This window comes from Myotis nattereri, assembly GCF_964212035.1.
Source record: "Myotis nattereri genome assembly, chromosome: 15".
Lineage (NCBI taxonomy): Eukaryota > Metazoa > Chordata > Mammalia > Chiroptera > Vespertilionidae > Myotis > Myotis nattereri.
The window spans coordinates 41530995-41549958 of NC_138090.1; the positions used below are offsets into that span (position 1 = coordinate 41530995).

Sequence of the window (18964 nt, forward strand, 5' to 3'; positions counted from 1 at the left end):
GGGCTCCACAGGCCAGTGAGATCCACCTCCCCTGAGAGCTTGTTAGATGCAGAGTCTCTGGTCCACTGCACACCAACTGAGTCAGAATCTGCATTTGTCTTTGGCTTTTTTATTTTATGTTTTTTAATTGACTGGTTTTAGAGAGGAAGGGAGTGTGAGAGAAACATTGATTTGTTGTTCCACTCATTTAAGCATTTAATGGTAGATCCTTGCAGGTGCCCTGACCTGCCATCAAACAGGCAACCTTGGCTTATCAGGAGGAAGCTCTAACCAACTGAGCTCCCCAGCCAGGGCTCTCAGAATCTGCCTTTGAACAGGATCTGCAGACACTCCTGTGCACAGGAGAGGGGTGGGGCTGCCACAACCCCAGTTCACAGGGTCTCAACCTGGCTAGCATCCACATTAGCTGGGCAGCTGATAAGCAGCATTTCTACAGTGTCCTGTAGGCATCACCATCTTTACCACCGTCCACAGGTGATCCGATGCACAAGGGGTTGACATCCCTGTGACAAGAGTTCTTCATGTCATCCCAGGGCTCCTGCTCAGAAACAGAAGTCCAGAAGGAATAAGAGAGGCCCCAGGGGGCGCTACTGGGCACTCAACTTGAGCTCTAGGGAATTTCCCCCACCCCCACCTCCACCTCCATGTCCAAGACTCAAGCTTATCTCAAAAGGAAATGCCTATGGAGGTGGGGGTGGGGTGGAGAATCACTGAGGAAACAGAGGTCTCATCAATTCCCAGGATCTGACATTTAGCTGGAAGGTAACCAGGAAGGTGGGAGGGGGAGGTGGAAAGGAGGGGAGGAAGAGGGAGCGTCCTGAGCACAGACCCCGCCCCCTGCCCATGTGACCAGGAAAGTGATCTTGTCCCTAGAGGAGGCTCAGCAGGTCCCACCAGTAGGGAGAGCAGTGCCTGTGAGTGCTTCTGGACCTCAAGCTCTTCTCACAGAGGGAGGGACGGAAATGGAGTCCCCCTCAGTCCCTGCTCACAGAGGGTGCGTCCCCTGGCAGCGGCTCCTGCTGGCTGGTAAGGAGGGGATAAATCCTGGGGGTGGACAGGAAAAGGGGAAACAGAGACTGGCTCAGGGTCTCCTGGGGAGCACAGCGCTCTGAGAGGAGACAGAGGGCTTCTGTTTGGATCTGAGGGGAGAGGACAGGGAGCAGAGTAGGGTGGGGGAGGGGCTCAGCAGCAGGACACTCCCATGATCTGGAGGTGGTGAGGGGCAGGAAAACCTAGATTATGGTAAGTTTTACAAGTTATTCATCACTGAAATACTTTCTGAAAACTGATTATAATAATAACAATTTGTGTCAGGGTGACACAAGAAAAAAATGAACCAGGGGCACTAAGCATTGTCTTTACCATGAACCTCAGAAATGGGCACATGCACCCCAGTGGGTGCAGGACCCAGGGACTCATTCATTTACCCACAGGCACTTCAGCCTGCTGCGGGCCCTGGGGGTACAAGAGATCAGACAAACCCCTTTCCTCATGGAGCTCACCTCCTATGGAGAGGAGACACCCAGGAAACATCTAGATGTGAGGTCAGGGACCCACAAGTGCCATGAGGAGACAGAACAGGGACAGGTCAGAAAGTGGAGACACAGGTCTTTAGTGTCAACAGGGGTCTGAGCTGTGCCCGTGAGCATGTCTGACCTCAGGAGCCAGGCAGCCATCTGGAAGTTTTCAAACAGGAAATAAGGTCAGAGGTGCTAAATAAAGTATTGGTAACCATGCTGCTGAACTTTACTACAGGACACACACACACACACCAAAGCTGAGAGATCAAGAGACGTGCTAGGATCCAGGCCTCATCTCTCCATCCCAATACATAGCTCCAAATATTGATCAATTTCTCTCTTCCCTCCTAGCCTCACTCTTATCCTTCTGGAGCCTGCCCACCACTGCCCAGCTCACTATTGAAACAGTGCCGCCCAATGCTGCCGAAGGGAAGGATGTGCTTCTCCGTGTCCGCAACCTGCCTGGGGATCTTGGAGGCTTTATCTGGTACAAAGGGGAAAGAGTGGACAGTGACCTTCAAATTTTATCATATGTAATAGACACTCAAACAACTACCCTTGGGCCCGCATACAGCCATCGAGAGACAATATACCCCAATGGATCCCTGCTGTTCCAGAAAGTCACCCTGCAGGACACAGGATACTACACCCTACTAGCCATGAAGAAAATTTATACGAGCATAGAAGTAACTGGACGGCTCCGTGTATACCGTGAGTGATTGCTCTCTGTCCTCTGGGTGTCGGGTGGGGTATGTTCTACTTCACACACAGGACTGCCAGGGCTGGACTCTGCTCCATCCCCCTCTGCCTCACATTCCAGGTTGGGTTTGGGCATTTAGTTCAGGACACACACAGTGGAGACAAACTTCCTGAGGTCAGAGTTCCTTCCTGGATTCCAGCCCTGCAGACATTCTCCACAGAGAGAAGGGCCAGTCTGATGGAAGTGACTCAGCAGAGGGATTCCAATCTCAGTCCAGGCCCCTAGGCCCCTCCCAACCATGACCCAGAGAACAACCCTGCAGGACTCATACAGGGACTGGCCTGGGGAACCCTGGGATCTTCACAGACAAGTTCAACCAGGCAGCCCCTCCGCAGACCTCTGTCCAAGGGCTCCTGATACCAGGGAACCTGAGGAGCCTCTGGGTGATTGAGGTTGATCTGTGGGCAGGGCTGACTGGCAGCAACAATTTCCCAGGTGCCCAAGTCACAAGGTTGCTGAGGTGGTCACCAGCCAGGGCTCAGCCTCAAGAGCAACATCTAGGAGGGATGGAGCCTGCTCCTTCACCTGAGACCACGTGTGGGAGTATGTGGACAAGGTCCTCAGGCCATTAGCCAACTTCCCTGGGGGACATAGGAAGGAAGAGGAACATGGTCTCCCCAGGGAGGAGAAGAGAAGATGTTCCTCGAAGCGCCTAGTCCACCAGGGATCTGCCCATGGCATCCTCTCTCACGGACACAAATAATAACAGAGGCTGTTAACTTGGGCAGGCCCTCTCTTCCAAGATGTAGGTTATGAAATTATGAAAGATTCAAGGTTCATTAACAGGCAACATGGCAAACCTGAGACCATTTACCATTTATCCTGTTTCATTCAGGAAAAACTGAGTTACAGGAAGATACAGTCACTCAATCAGAATCACACAGACTGACTGACCAACGTGAGTCATGCCAAGGCCTCTTCTCCACTCCAAGGGCCTTATTGTGCTCACTTCACCCCTGACTGGTGACTCACATCCTCGTCCTGGTGTGAGGCTCCCATTCCTCCCACTGGCTCCCGAGGCCTTCCCAAGGTGGGCCTGGTGACCCTGCACCATCTGACTGGTTCACTGCCTGTTTCACACACATGTTCTCATGATGACACCGTGACCACAGGGTGGGATCCTCTCAGATGGTGAGATCCACCAGCCACTGTCCTTTCTCTCAGATGCTGCCCATTTGAATGAATTTGACTAAACTCCAGCTGTTTCCTGAGTTAGAAGGAAAAGGAAGAGCACATGCCACAGGCCCGTGTGGGGGCTCCTCCCCATCTGCCTGACTGTCCATAGAAACAGGGAGGGACCTTCTCCCTAACTTTACTAACATGACACATGTCCTTTCTCCCAATCTGGTGTTTTCCCTCCCTGTACACAGCACAGACACCTGGACTCACCCTCCGGTCACTTCTCTTCTCAGGACTCACCTTCTTTCTATCCCAGGGAGTCCCTGATTTCAAACCCACTGTGGCATCTTCTTTTGGTCACAGTGTGAACTGGTTGGATGGCAGAACTGGGTCTATGACCTTCATGCTCTCTAGACAGAGATTCCTGCAAAAAATGGCATTAGATCTTCGGGGCATGAGTGATTTTCACATATTCTTTCACAGTTTAACTCAAAATCTATCTCATAACTGCCAAACACAAATGGTCCATGAGGGCCGTATTTTCAGCAAGTTCATGGTCCCCCACCTCCACAAGCCCCCCTTCTGCTATTGTCTGCGTGATGAGGAAGGATCCCTGCCCTCTGCAGTGGCAGAAAGGACATTAAAGTCCAAGGGCAGAGAGCCTGGCTCTGCTGCCACCGCCAGCCAGCTCCCGCCGTCCCTCACTCTTTTCTAAATCCTTCCTGGACTCTGCTCTGCCCTTTCTGGGGTCACTGTCTCATGTCAGTCACCAGTGAGCTCCTGGGCAGAAGGCCACACCTCGTGGCCCTGCAGCCTGGGTACTAAACTCACCGCCAGACTTGCTTTGGGTCTCCTGTCTATTGTTTCTGCTCAGACACCCAGTTCCAGGACACCCTGCCCAGTCCTCTCGAGGTTTAAGGACTATGGGGATGCCCATCATTACTCATCTCTAGGTCAACCCTGGTATGTGAGGCTTCACTGGAAACACATTTCCACCCGGCAACGTAGGTCTGTGTAGCTGGAGGGGACTCAGCACCTGCACATCCAGGTGAGACACCAACATCAGCCAGGCAGTCAGCTGGTCAGTGAGGAACCAGGGCAGGTGCCAGGTGGTCTCTGACTCCCAGTCCTGTGTCTCTCTGTGATCAAACCCTGATAGTTATCTGATCCCTGAGAGTCTGTGCTTTTTCTCCCAGACATAGAGCAGGCAGCCTTACATCTTCTGTGTGCTCAGCTCCTCATGCATTTGTTTGTCTTGTGATGCGCAGACCTGCCTTATTCTTTTAAAAACTCAGGTTGGCTGAGAGGCAAGAGGTGTCAACTCTGATGAAAGAAGTCTTTAGAGCAGTGGTTCTCAACCTGTGGGTCGCGACCCCTTCACAGTCAGTCATCTCTGCTTCTCCACAGAGCCAGTGGGGAAGCCCTCCCTCCGAGCCAGCAATGCCACAGTCACAGAGCATAAGGACACTGTGGTCCTGACCTGCCTCACAAATGACAGGGGGATCTCCATCCGGTGGCTCTTCAAGAACCAGATTCTACCTCACAAGCACAGGATGAAGCTGTCCCCGGACAACAGCATCCTCACCATAGACCCCGTCAGGAGGGAGGACGCTGGGGGTTTTCAGTGTGAGGTCTTCAACCCCATCAGTTTCAGCAAAAGTGACCCTCTCGAGCTGGACGTACAATGTAAGTGACCCCTTGCCCTATCCTATATCTCCCTGGGAGGATTGCTCTACCAATGGTGTGATAAAGGGACAGAAGTCACAGGGAGCAGATTGTCAATCGGGAGACAGCACAGTAAACAGAATGGCAAAGTGGTTAAGAGCTCAGTTTCCGACCCTGGGTCTGGCATTCACTGTGACCTTGCACAAGGTTGCTTTTTATGCTCATTTTTTATGTGATAAACTATACACAAAATTTACCATTTTAACTTTTAAGTGTACACCTCAGTGGCATTAAATGCATTCACATTGTTATGCAATCATTACCACTATCCGTTAGGAACTTTTTCATCTTGCCACACTAAAACTCTGTACTCATTAAACAATAGCTCTCCAATCCCCAATCCCAACCCCTGGAAACCACCATTCTATTTCTATTAATATGACTACTCTAGGTACTTCATATAAGTGGAATCATATGATATTTATCCTTTTGTGTCTGGCTTTTTTCACATAGCATAATGTCTTCAAGTTTCATCCATATTATAGCATATATGTCAATTTCATTCCTTTTTAAGGCTGAATAATATTCCATTGCACCCATCACATTTAATTTCTCATTCATCTGTCCATGAATTCTGCGTTGTTTCTACCTTTTGTCTGTTGTGACTAATGCTGCTATAAACAAGGGTGTACAAATATCTGTTCAAATCCCTGCTTTCAATTCTTTTGAGTATTTACCCAGAAGTAGAATTGCTGGATCAAATAGTAATTTTTGTTCAATTTCTTGATGAACTGCTGTGCCATTTCCATAGTGGCTGCACCATTAAATATTCCTGCTGGCAATGCACAGAAGTTCCAGCGTTCCCCATCTTGCCAACACATTGTTTTCTGGGTGGTTTTTTGTTTTTTGTAATGGCCATCTTAATCGGTGTGAGGTGTTATCTCGTGGTGGTTTTGATTTCATTTCTCTAACGATTAGTGATGCTGAGCATCTTTTCATGTGCTTATTGTCCTTTTCTATATTTTCTTGGAAGACATTTCTATTCAGTTCCTCTGGTCATTTTTTCATCCTATTGTTTTATTGTTGTTGTTGAGTAATAGTTACATATATATTCTGGATATTAATCCCTTATCAGATATATGATTTTCACATATTTTCATCCATTCTGTGTGTGTCTTTTTTCTTTTTAACATTGTCATTTCATAAACACAATTTTTAAAATTTTTATAAAGTCCAATTTATCTACTTACTAGAGGCCTAGTTCATGAAATTTTGTGCTCCAGTAGGGTCCCTAGCAGTTGCTGGCTGCCAGCCGGGACCTCCCTGGTGGTTAGCGCACGTCGAACGCCCGGTTGGTCAAACTCTCACCCTTAGGGACAATTTGCATATTAGCCTTTTATTGTGTAGGATTCTTTGTTGCTTGTGCTCTTAGTTTCATATCCAGAAATTCATTGCCAAATCCAATATCATAGAGATTTCATCCTATGTTCTCTTTTAAGAGGTTTTTTAAGTTATCTCTCACACTTAGATTTTTGGTCCATTGTGAGTTAATTTTTTGTATATGGTGGTAAGTAGTTCCAATTCATTCTTTTGATGTAAATACCATTTTCTAAGTGCCATTTCTTGAAAAGACTGTGCTTTCCTTCTTGTATGGTCTTGGCACTTTTTAAAAATTGATTCTAGAGAATGAAAGAGAGAGTGACTCTTGATGTAAGAGTGAAACATCAACTGGCTGCCTCCCACACATGCCTTGCCTAAGGATCAAACCAACAACCTGGGTTGTTTCCTGACCAGGAATAGAATCCATCATCTTTTAGTGTACGGGACGATGCTCCACACAACTGAGCTACATCTGGCAGGGAAGATCTTGGTACTCTTATCAAAATCATTTGACCATATATGTGAGGGTTTATTTCTGGGCTTTCTAATCCATTTCTATATGTCACAGCCTTACAGTAAATTTTGAAATAAGGAAGTATGAATCTTCCAATTTTGTTCTTTTTCCAGTTTGTTTTGGTTATTGGGGGTCTCTTGACATTCCATATGTATTTCAAGATGGATTTTTCTATTTTTGTTCCAAAAATGTCATTGGGATATTGATAGGGATTGCATTGAATCTGTAGATCACTTTGGGCAGTATTGTCATCTTAACAATATGAAGTCTTCCAATCCATGAACACAGAATTCTTCCCATATTTTTCCAGCAATTTTTTTTTTTTGTGGTTGTTCAGTATATAATAAGTCTTTCACTTCCCTGGTTAAGTTAATTCCTAAGAATTTTATTCTTTCTGATGCTATTGTAAATGGCATTTTCTTAATTTCCTTTCTGAATTGTTCATTGTTCATACATAGAAGCACAACTTATTTTTACCTGCTGATTTAGTATCCTGCAGCTTTGCTGAACTTGTTTATTAGTTCTAACAATTTTTGTGGGACTTTAGGGTTTTCTACATAGAAGGTCATATCATATGCAAACAGACATAATTTTATATCTCCTTTTCCAATCTGGATGCCTTTTATTTCTCATTCTTGTCTAATTGCTGGCTAGGACTTCCAATACTGTTTTGAGTAGAAATGGCAAACGAAGGCAGATCTTTGTCTCTGCCTGATCTTAGGAAAAAACGTTTAGTCTTTCACTATTGAGAATCATGTTAGGTGTGGGTTTGTCATAAACGGCCTTTATAATGTTGACATAGTTTCCTTCGATTCCTAGTTTGAGCATTTTTTCTGTTTCTTTGTTTTGCCGTGCCAGCACAGCCAAGTGTTGGGTAAGCCTGAGCGGGGGTGGTGAAGGATTAAAGCAAAGAGAGACAAAGAGAATATAGCTGGGGCTCGGTGGATCTCCTGTGCCTGGATGAGGCCACAGAGAAGGATCCAGCCAGCAAGGTGAGGCTTTATTTTATAGTCAGAGAAAAACAAGGTTGTGGTCAACATAGTTACAATGTTCTTATGAGTTTCACTTGTTTTGGCAGCACTTGCTGGATCTCCCGAAGCCCATTAGCTACCTAGGAATTATCTGGGGGGCAGCCATAAGGTCAAGCTTAATTATGCTAAGAGGGCTCTGCCCTCTAAGCTGGGACTTGTTTGTGGCTTTGCCCTGTCAATCCAAGGCTTAACTCTGGAGCCGCTCCCTACACTTTGTGATTCCATCTTGGTAAGGTTTTGTGTTTGTCCATTTCATCTAAGTCATCCAATTTGCTGGCATACAATTACTCATAGTACTATTATAATTCTTATTATTTCCATAGAATTGGTAATAATGTATCCACTTTCATTTATGATTTTAGTAATTTGAGTCTTCTCACTTTTTTTCTTAGTCAAACTAGGTTAAGTTTTGTCAATTTTTTTCATCTCTTTTGAGGAACCACCATTTTGTTTCATTGATTATCTCTCTTGTTTTTCTATTCTGTAATTTATCTATCTCCACTCTAATCTTTATTAGAATTTAGTTTGTTCTCTTTCTCTAGTTCCTTATGTTATAGAGTTAGATTGCTTATTTGAGATCTTTCTTCCTATTTAAAGTAAGCATTTACAATTGCAAATTCCTTGCCCAAGATTCTCAACTTCTCTGAGCCTCATATTCCACATCAGAAAATTACAATAAGAGTACCTGCTTCGTGGTATTGTTTTAAGTATTTAATGTGCTATTGAATCAAACCCTTGGCAAATGTCACACACAGCAGAAATGTTCCATGGTATTAACTGCTATTATTACTTCTATTATCACTGGCCTCTATGAAGTCAGTGGTCCTAGAATCAAGGATCCACCCCTTACTAATCATATGACTTTGGGTAAATTTTTCACCACTCTAAGCCTCAATTTTTTCATCAGTAAAATGGAAATAATGTCTATCTGACAAGGTTATTATATGAATCAGATGAGATATAACAAAGGTATTTAGCACAGAATCTGGCACATAGTAAGTGCCCCATAACAGCAGCTAAAATTAATATTAATCTTTAATCTTGAGTTCACTAGTGAGGGCAACAGAAATGGGAGGAAAAAGACACAGATGCAAAATGATTTAATTTAGGGTTAGGGGGGCATTACACACACACACAAAAAAAATCATTATAGGAAAAGAAAAGAGGAGTTGAGTGCAAAGTCTCAAGCCTGATTTGTTAGTTTTCATCCCCTGAGAGGCAGCCATGATGGTATCAGACATACAAATATTTATTTGGAAAAAAAAACCCTGTGAAGAAAAGAACCTGGGATGGAAGTGGGAGGAGCCTGGAAGTTTCCTCTGGCAAGGATGCAGATCTGGTTATTGCGAAGGAGAAAGAAAAGAAAGATTTAGGTTGAAGTGCCATCTTTTCTGTTGTTCTTTTTTTGTTTGTTTGTTTGTTTACCCATCTTTGTGAATTAACTTTGGAAGACAGCAAGCCATCTGAATGAAAACTTTTGAAATGATGAAAGATGATTATATAAGAATACTTAGAGAACATTTAAAGGATATAACATTACTGTTTAGTATTCACTTGGCAAACTGAAAAAGGGAAGTGGTGACATTATGCCCCTTTTAGACAATTATTTTCAAGCTTAAGTTTGTATAGGAAATCTTTAGGGAGCTTGTTAAAATTTCCAGATTCCTAGACTCTGCCCATAAAAGTTCTGATTCAGAATGTCTGGAGTGGGACCCAGAAGTTTGCATTTTTAGAAAACATCCCAAAGAATTCTGTTGTAGCTGGTCTTTGAAATACTACGTTTTGACATACTGGTTTAAAGGTCTCAAGTAACTCTAGACAACATCTGTAGACAAAAAATAGTCCTAGGTAGGGAGTGTTTTCTTCCTAGAATCACTGTGGATCTCATGCAAAAGTCAAAGGAACACAAACTCTTCGGACACCATGACTATGGGAGCTAAACATCCCTCTGATCTAAAGAACACTCCCAACTGCCCATAAAGATCAGCAAGGATGAATATCTGTAATAACCAACCCATTATTTTTACCAGAGGAAACTAGGAGACTGCCCTTTAACTCTGCTACCAGGGCTTTTGGAAGCTCCAAACGGCTTCCTAAAATGTGATCTTTCTCCATGAGCCGTGGGCCTATGAGATGAGAACCTATCACTTCCCAATGCACCATCTCCCCGCTATGTTCCCTCGAGCATCCCTGCTTTCCAGGATGGAATGCTGTGGAACAAAACAAAGGTGTTAGTGGTGACTATTTAGGATGGAATCATTTACTTCTCAAGGAATTACACTTACCCCTCTCAGGGTGGTTGGAGAGCATATGTCTGTTTCAGGTTAGAAAAGGGAGCTGGGGGTTCACAGACTGTCTAAACAGCGACATTTCCGCAACCTATGGTCAGTGTGCCTTCTAGGTTTGCCACCACCATCCTTAAATGGAAACTCTTTTTTCACGGTACAGGAGCTGGCAGAACTTTTTGCTCTAACTTGAATAGGAAAAAATTCTCCTGCACAAGACACCTTTAAGTTTATTTAGGGAGTTAGGCCTCAGGAAGAGACCTGTTTTAATTGTTTTTTTTAATCAACCCTGGAAGGAGTGAAGAGAAGCAGGGTGGACAATACCTTTAGATCCCCAGTAGCTCTCATTTTAAAGCATGTTGGAAATGCCTCCAGTGCCATGTTTTTTTCATGTGTGTGGGTGTGTCTGTGTGTGAGAGAGGAAGGGAGAGGGAGAGAGAGAGAATTATTGATCAGCAGCCTCTTGCACACCCCCCACTGGGGATCCAGTCAGCAACAGTGGCATGTGCCCTGTCTGGGAATCGAACCAGTGACCTTTTGGTGCAGGGAACGATGCTCCAGCCACTGAGCAACACCTGCCAGGGCTACAGTGCCTTCTAAGAGAGTATCTGCAAGGCTGATGGGGAGTCCTTGAGCTAAAGTTAGCCACAAGATGAAAACCATTGCTCACAGCATTGGGCTTATTTCAGATCCCTGCTGGGAGCCTGTGGGAAGTCTCTGTGCAAAGTAGGTGGTGCAGTCACCACCTTCCATCAGTTAAGTCCCCACCAAGGAGACCCGACTGGCACATATTCATGGCCGCCACACCTGGCACAGAAAAAACGCAACCATGAAAGGTGGGAAGTTATGACTTACAAAAATGGCCATCAGCTTTCTCACATTTCCAGAGCTCCAATCATATCTCAGTGCAAAAAGTCCAGGTTAGAATTGTGTCAAGTCTGGGCACCAACATAGAAATACAATGAGAGAAAAAATTAGGAGGATATAGTGAGCTATTTCCCTCATAGCAACCCTCCCAGGGGAAATATCTTCCTTCAAGGAACAAGTAGAGACTGCTTCATGTTGGGAGTTGTTTCCCAGGGCACCCCCACTGTAAAATAATGTCACCTCACTCATTCTTCTCTTTTCTATCCATGACAGATGATCCAACACTACCAAGTCCTGGCCTCTCAGTTGGGGCTATGGCCGGCATCGTGGTTGGCGTCCTGGCTGGCGTAGCTCTGATAGCAGTGCTGGCGTACTTCCTGTATATCAGAAAGACTGGAGGGTATGATGGCCTTCCCTCTTGCTCCGCTTCCTCCATGGCTGATGACCATCCTGGGAGAGGGAAGGGACTTCCCCTCTGTCTCTGGGCCTGGATCTGCTCCTCCTCCTCCTTAAATCCCTGCTTCTCAGCACTGATTCCTGAGGCCTCTTCTTCCCTGGTCTTCAAGCTTCCTGTACCCCACTCTCTTTGGAACATGGTTATTCCCATCCCCCTGTGGTTTAGAGAGGGCAGATCTGACTATGTTCCTTGGTCCTATAGTCAGGGAAACCAAGGTCCAAGAAGGAAGACAAATCAGTAAACGAAAAGAGTAGCAGGAGAAAGCGAGTTGTGTGCTCTGCCAACCACAGGAAGAGGAGAAGACAGGAAGAGAACCTTAAAAATACGTGAGAGGGCCTGCAGCTCCCAAAGGGCCTGGTTCGGGCTCCTCTCCAAGGCCAGGGCGGCCTCCATGGCGCCTGAGTTTCGCCCACTCGTCCTGGGGGGGCTTCAGCACGTCCTGGAAGGGGATGCGGCCACCGCGCTGGTTTTGCAGCTTTAAGAGCCGCTCAGCGCCCTCAGCTGCTTCTCCGCCATCTCCAGGAAGAAGCGGCCCCGGCCTCGAGAGCCGCATCCTCGGGGCGGACATGGAAGACCAGAGAGGGAACTTACGTTACTTCTGAGACTTGCTATTTGTTTCCTTCGCCGGCAGCCACACACAGCCTTCTGCATTATTCCATCCAGAGTCCAGCCAGCAGCTGTAGTGCATAGGTGATAGAATTACAAAATATTTCAGCTATCCACTGAGAGTTGATCCACCTAATCTGCACACATGAGTTTATCAACAAGAAAAAAGAGAGAGGAAGTGAGAGGGATAGAAAGAGAAGAATATCAATATGAGAGAGACACATCGATTGGTTGCCTCTGCATGAGCCCCAACCAGGACCCAGGCCAGGGAGGAGCCTGCAACCGAGGTGCATGCCCTTGACTGGAATCAAAGCAGGCCGACACTCTATCCACAGAGCCCCACAGAGCCCCACAGAGCCAAACGAGCTAGGCAGCGGTTCTCTACCTGTGGGTCACGACCCCTTTGGGGGTTGAACGACCCTTCCACAGGGGTCGCCTAAGACCATCGGAAAACATATATAATTACATATTGTTTCTGTGATTAATCACTATGCTTTAATTATGTTCAATTTGTAACAATGAAATTGGGGGTCACCACAACATGAGGAACTGTATTAAAGGGTCGCGGCATTAGGAAGGTTGAGAACCACTGAGCTAGGGCATAAAGTGTGTTATCTTAAGGTAAAGATTTACCTTCCTCTAGGAAGCTACAGGCCTACGATAGGGTAACTGCTGTGACACGCTTTTAGTTAGGAATTCTTATGTTCAGATCATCCTAGGTGGTTACTTTTGGTCTCTGAGTTTTAAGGCCCATTCAGGTTAGGTATGTGGCCCCTTTTTGTACACAGTTTTAAGAGGAAGCAGTGTGAAAATAAGACCAGAAGTAGATCACGAAGATAGAAGAGTGGTCCCTCACTAAAATGACCCAGAACCTGCCAGACGTATGTCCTCCCATGTTAGAACCTGGCTACGCTCTATTTCCATTTTGTTGAATGAATGAGGGAGGGAGGGAGGGAGGGAAGGAAGGAGGAAGGAAGGAAGGAAGGAAGGAAGGAAGGAAGGAAGGAAGGAAGGAAGGAAGAAAATATATTCTCTAGGGCAGTGGTCGGCAAACTGTGGCTCGCGAGCCACATGTGGCCTTTTGGCCCCTTGAGTGTGGCTCTTCCACAAAATACCACGTGTGGGCGCGCATGTACAGTGTGATTGAAACTTTGTGGCCCATGCGCAGAAGTCGGTATTCCACTGCTCTGTTGTAAGAACTAATCCTAAAAATAGTATTTCTGTTTAGGAGTTAAGACAACATTTATTTCAAGTCATTATTTTGTCCTAATTCATAAACTCTTTGTTAGGAGATGTTTTCTCAATTAAAGACAAGAGAAGTTTTAGGGGGTGGAGGAGGGCTTTGTGAACACGCTGTGTTTGTGGCCTGACAAATGCTCTGTGCACACGTCCCCAGAATCTGCTTGGTTTCCTTCTCTTTTCCTTACTCGTTGAAACCTAAATATTTAATGTGGGAGATTCTGTTCAGATGAAAGTGGCTCAGTGCCAGCTCTGGGTTAGTTCTTAGCCGAAGGACATGAACGATTACAAACGATGGAGAGTTATGTATATCCACGGTTGTATCAGCTGTGATAGTCAATGAGTTTGTTGTTTTATTCTCACACTTAAGCCAGCATCTGCTTTATCCTCATAATAAAAATAAATGTTTTTTTCCAGCTGTATTTTATTATTTATTCAGCATTGTGTTTGAAGATCAATATTGTTGCACACTTGATTGCATTTCTTCGTAACCAATCAGTTTTCCCCGTAGGCTTTTTTGAATTTGCTGGAATTAGCTGCAATCAGGGCTTCTTATTCCTGTCTATAAAGCCCACATTTAAATTAAAAATGAGTTTTTCTCCAAAAAAAAAAAAACAAACAAACAAACAAACAAAAAAAAAAACGTGAAACCAGGCCAGCCTGTGTGGCTCAGTGGTTGGACATTAACCCATGAACCAGGAGGTCACACTTCGATTCCCAGTCAGGGCACATGCAAGGGTTGTGGGCTCAATTGCCAGAACAGGGCTTGCAGGAGGCAGCTGATGAATGATTCTCTCATCATTGATGCTTTTATCTCTCCTCCTTTCCTCTCTCTAAAATCAACAAATTTATATATTTTTAAAAGCTGAACCCAAAGGCCTTTTGGATAATAAATGAAGAATGAAAACAGAATCAACAAAGCCAAAAGGTATCCAGGTAGAAATAGGCTCAGAAGCAATTAATAAAGAATAGACCTTTGTGCCTGGCCAGGTGGCTCGGTTGGTTGGAACATAGTCCTGTAGAAAGGTTGCAGGCTCCATTCTCAGTCAGGACACAAACCTACGTTGGAGGTTCTATCCCCAGATGGGGGTCTCTCTCTCTCTCTCTCTCTCTCTCTCTCTCTCTCTCTCTCTCTCTTTCTCTCTCTCCACTCTTGCTCCCCTCTTCCTCTTTCTTAAAATAACAAATACCAGATGAAGATTTTTTAAAAGGGATGGGCCTGTGTGAACGTTAGTGCAGCAGGAACGGAGTGCACTATAGGAGGGATGGTGGGTGCACTGAAGAGGAGCCCTAGGAGGAAGGCAATACTGACTCTGGTCCAAATGAGCGGACAGTGTCCTTCCTACTTCAAGGAGCAAAGAGCCTGTGCTTGGAAATAGCAGTCACAGTCTCTGATATTTGTTTAGGGCAAGCGACCAGCGCGATCTCACAGAGCACAAACCCTCAGCCTCCAACCACAGTAAGTAAAGCCATCACCAGTGAGAGCTGGTGTGTTCCACCACGTGCCCTGCCCTAGCAGGAAACCTGGTCCCAAGGACTCAGTACCTTCTGAAATGTTAGAGGGGATCTCCACTTCCCAACCTTAGGTTGCCATAGGTCCTCACACCCTTCTAGTCACAAAAGATTCCCCTGAGACCCCGCCCTGGGAGAGACTCACTCAGCCAGACCTGGCAGGCCTGAGTAAGATGGACATGTTTTCCAAAGCCATTCCTCACCTTACCCCTTCCCCTCCTCCTCTATTACGGGTGTGGGCACTCTCCTTTGGCGAGACTTTCTTTATCTTGTGGTGCTCTGGGTGCTGTGGGTCTCTATGCCCCTCCTTGCCTCTGGTGCCTGTTGCTGAGAAACACAACTGGACAAAAACAATGACTTGTGAGCTGGAAAAAACATTCAGAAGTGGACTGAGGCCTCCCTGTCACTAATACAGCCACACTCACCCCTCAACCCTACCCCCTCCTGCTGGTACTAACACCCTGGGTCTGGATCACAGACTCTGAGAGAAGTGATTTCCTTAAGTAAACATCCCACTCCCCTCCCACCACCTTCCACCTCCTTCAGCTAGAAACCACAACAGCTTAGGAACACCAAGGCTGTAAGACCTTAAGTCAGTTTTGCATTTTCATGGATTGCTAACTCTTTCAACTCCCAGGTCAGGGCCACTCTGACAGCTCACCTAATAAGCTAAGTGCAGCCAGTTTCACTGGCTCATTTTCTCATGCATATACCTCTACAGAGAATGAGTTACTCTTGAAAACACAAATGAGATCATGTTTGAGTCAAGGTTCCTCAATGTAGCAACAAGCCAAGATGTATTGGTTAACTACTCCCATGAGCCTACCCCATGCAAGAATGTGGGTTCTGGAGTTACCCCAATCCTGACTTTGAATCCTGGCTGTGACTCTTAGTTCCTCTGTGACCTTGGGCACGTAACTTGATCTCTCTGATCCTCACCCTGTCATCTATAAACACGAAATGTTGCCTAATTCAGAGAGAAGCTGAAGGAATGAAATGAGATAACACATGCAAAGCACCAGCACGGTGCCCAACATCAGGAAGGCACTGGGTCATTCTCCCTCCTCTACCTCAGTCTGATCCTGTTCTTCCTGTTAAAGGATAATGTCCATTCCAGTGGGTCTGAGATCTTAGTTCCTTCACTTTATAATAATGTTACTGAGCTTCTCTCATTTAGCCTTTCAATAGAGCACACATATGTATTGAAAAGTGCTTAAAGCATATATATATGTATGTATGTGTCTGTGTGTGTGTATATACATATATATATGTATGTATGTATGTATATATTATGCAAATTAGCCAGACGCCATAACAGTAGCAACCTGTTCAGGAGGAGGCTGTGCGCACAGATGGTGGGCCCAGAGTGGAGACACAACACACAGTGCACCAACAGTCCAGCCTCTGCGCGTAAACTGCAAAGGAAACACTTTTTTTTTTACCGCTCATTGGCTAAGCTCCCTGTACACCACTTGTAGTATTCTTGGTAACATGGGTAATAAGAATCCAAGAAGGTGATGTAGGGTTTTTCCACCTTATTCCTGGAGGAAAAAATGAAGGTCTGCTGCTGGAGGGGCTAAGAAATGTCATATCCTGCCCTAGCCAGTTTGGCTCAGTGGATAGAGCCTCAGCCTATGGACCGCAGGGTCCAGGTTAGATTCTGATCAAGGGCATGTACCTAGTTTGCAGGCTCCTTCCTGGCCGGGGCCCAGGTCAGGGCTCATGCAGGAGGCAACCAATTGAAGGGTCCCTCTCACATTGATGTTTCTATCTTTCCCTCTCTTTTCCATGCTCTCTAAAAATCAATGGAAAAATATCATCTGGTGAGATCAAATAAAAAAAAAAAAAAGAAATAATGAAATGTCATATCCTATGAAAGAGACATCTTTTTTTTTTTTTTTTTTTTAAATTCCTTTATTGATTTCAGAGAGGAAGGAAGTGGTAGAGAGAGATAGAAACATCAATGATGAGAGAGAATCATTGATCACCTGCCTCCTGCATGCCCCCCACTGGGGAGCGAGCCCTCAACCCGGGCATGTGCCCTTGGCCAGAATCGAACCTGGGACCCTTCAGTCCGCAGGCCGACGCTCTATCCACTGAGCCACACTGGCTAGGGCAAAAGAGACATCTTGAAAATGCCTAAAGAAAGTTGTCATTTTTTCATAGTGAAGAGACTGGAGTCCGTGTTGATGAAAACACCTTGGTGGCTGTGGCGGCTGGCAGTGGCAGCAACAGCAGGGTGATGGGGGTGGCGTCTTCCCCTGATCAGCCAGTCGCATCCTGCAACCAGTAGGACATTCCCTGAGGGCTCCAGGTCTGTGAGAGGGGCAGGCTGGGCTGAGGGACCCCCTCCCCCAGTGCACAAATTTAGTGCACCGGGCCTCTAGTATGTTAATTATGTATAAATTATCATGAATTGAGCATACCCTTGTAAGCAGCACTGAAATGAAGAAACAAAGCATGTCATCTCCCTGCAAAATGAAACCCTCCAGTCACTTTCCTCCAAAGAGTAACCATATCCTGACTTCCGATGCACTAGGTTATTTTTGCCTGTTTATGCTCTTACATTAAAAAGCACAGTATATCCTTATTTGTGTCTTGTTTCTTTCTTTCAAAATGGTCTTGTGAGACTTATCCATATTGTGGTATGTATGTGTGGTTGTTCATTCTCATTGCTGTATCCTCCTCTTCCATGGTATGAATACATAATCTATCTCTTCTAATGGTCACTGAAAGGATGTCAGCAAGCAGAGATAATGGGTAATAAAAGTCCTTCTCCAAAGCAGAAGTTTCCAAGTGGTGAGAGCAGGTGCTGCCTAATCACAGGAGGCCAGGTAAGGGCCTGACCTGTGACACTGATTTAATTGACCACTTCTTATCCCTTTCAGATCCATGAAGTTACATATTCTTTGCTGAACTTCAGTGGCCAAGAATCAAAGAAACCAACGTCAGCCTCCCCATCCCCACCAGCCACAGAGCCAGTTTATGTGGAAATAAAAAAGAAGTAATGCAACCAGCCCTGCTCACCACACTGCTGCCTGGTTCCAGTCTCATCCCATCACTAGGAGACCCCGTTGCCCTCAGGGAAAAGGAGAGGACGTAACCACAAGCCCGGAAGAGCACACCTGGAAAGTCTCTTTCCCCTCCGCCCGCCCCGCACCCCCTCCCCCCACTCTGTCATGAGGCAGCTCCAGGCTCCTGGTCACAGCCCCTCCCTTTGGTGTCAACAGGTGAAAGGGAATCTGTAGGAAGCCCAGTCTTCCTTTTCATTAAAATTTGTCTCATTAAATTAGTACTAGAACCAACAAAGTCTAAAGATGGCTTTTTAAAAAGCAAACTTCTGACTGAATTATTAAGAAGAAATGAGAGTGATCACAATAAGCAATATTAGGAGTAAAAAGGAAAAATGACAGCAGGCAATAGGAGGACATCAGGAGCATCCCCATTGCAAATATTTGAAAGATTAAAAGAAATAAATACTTAGAAAAATAAAATGAAAACAGAAGTGAGTCAAAAAGAAAGAAAAGTATGAGTAGCTCTATTAACCAATAAAGAAACTGAGTTGGTAATCCTTCCAAAAAAGGATACATATAATCTAGATTATTTGATGGTGTTTTCCAAACATTCAGAGAACAATACTAATCTTATAAGTGCTCTTACAGAAAATAGAAGAGAGAGAACACTTCCCCAGCTGTCATTGTGTGGCAAGTATAATCTTGACCACGGAATCAGAAGAAAGTTGCTAGGCATGAGCAGAGCAGAGACAGAGAGGTACAGAGACTCACCAGGGCAGAAAGCTCCAGAAGACTATTAAGGGGCACAATTGAGAAAACAAGAACCTATCCTCCCCTAGCATATCACTGGACATGTGGTTGGACCTGGGATCTTTCATGTCTCTGGTCAGGCAATTTAGACCCCCTGACCATTTCCTCCCATAACATAACATCTAGGTATCCGTTGAATTTCAGCTCAAGGCCCAGAAATGCAGAAAAACCAGACAAGTGACACA

The 18964-nt window shown here is 45.4% G+C and overlaps 1 protein-coding gene across 2 annotated transcripts; it reads left to right on the top strand.

Annotated features, from left to right (window-relative positions):
• Positions 1-853: 853 nt before the first annotated feature.
• LOC308531072 (cell adhesion molecule CEACAM21-like) lies at positions 854-18615 on the top strand. Of its 2 annotated transcripts, XM_081107924.1 has the most exons (6): positions 896-1026; positions 1872-2231; positions 4807-5085; positions 11415-11541; positions 14850-14902; positions 17122-17544. In XM_081107924.1, exons 1-6 carry the CDS (start codon positions 963-965, stop codon positions 17196-17198), a joined length of 960 nt encoding a protein of 319 aa, XP_080964050.1. In that variant the 5' UTR covers positions 896-962; the 3' UTR covers positions 17199-17544. The 2 variants fall into 2 exon arrangements, with proteins under 2 accessions (XP_080964051.1, XP_080964050.1); XM_081107925.1 differs by lacking the exons at positions 14850-14902; positions 17122-17544 and adding an exon at positions 17844-18615 and having other exon boundaries at positions 854-1026.
• The last annotated feature ends 349 nt before the right edge of the window (positions 18616-18964 follow it).

What these genes read in the sequence shown, in the direction of transcription:
- LOC308531072 (XM_081107924.1), top strand. Translation starts at nt 963, where the DNA reads ATGGAGTCCCCCTCAGTCCCTGCTCACAGAGGGTGCGTCCCCTGGCAG. An exon ending in TCTCGAGCTGGACGTACAAT is followed by an intron (nt 5,086 to 11,414) that starts GTAAGTGACCCC and finishes TATCCATGACAG; the next exon opens with ATGATCCAACACTACCAAGT. An exon ending in TATATCAGAAAGACTGGAGG is followed by an intron (nt 11,542 to 14,849) that starts GTATGATGGCCT and finishes ATATTTGTTTAG; the next exon opens with GGCAAGCGACCAGCGCGATC.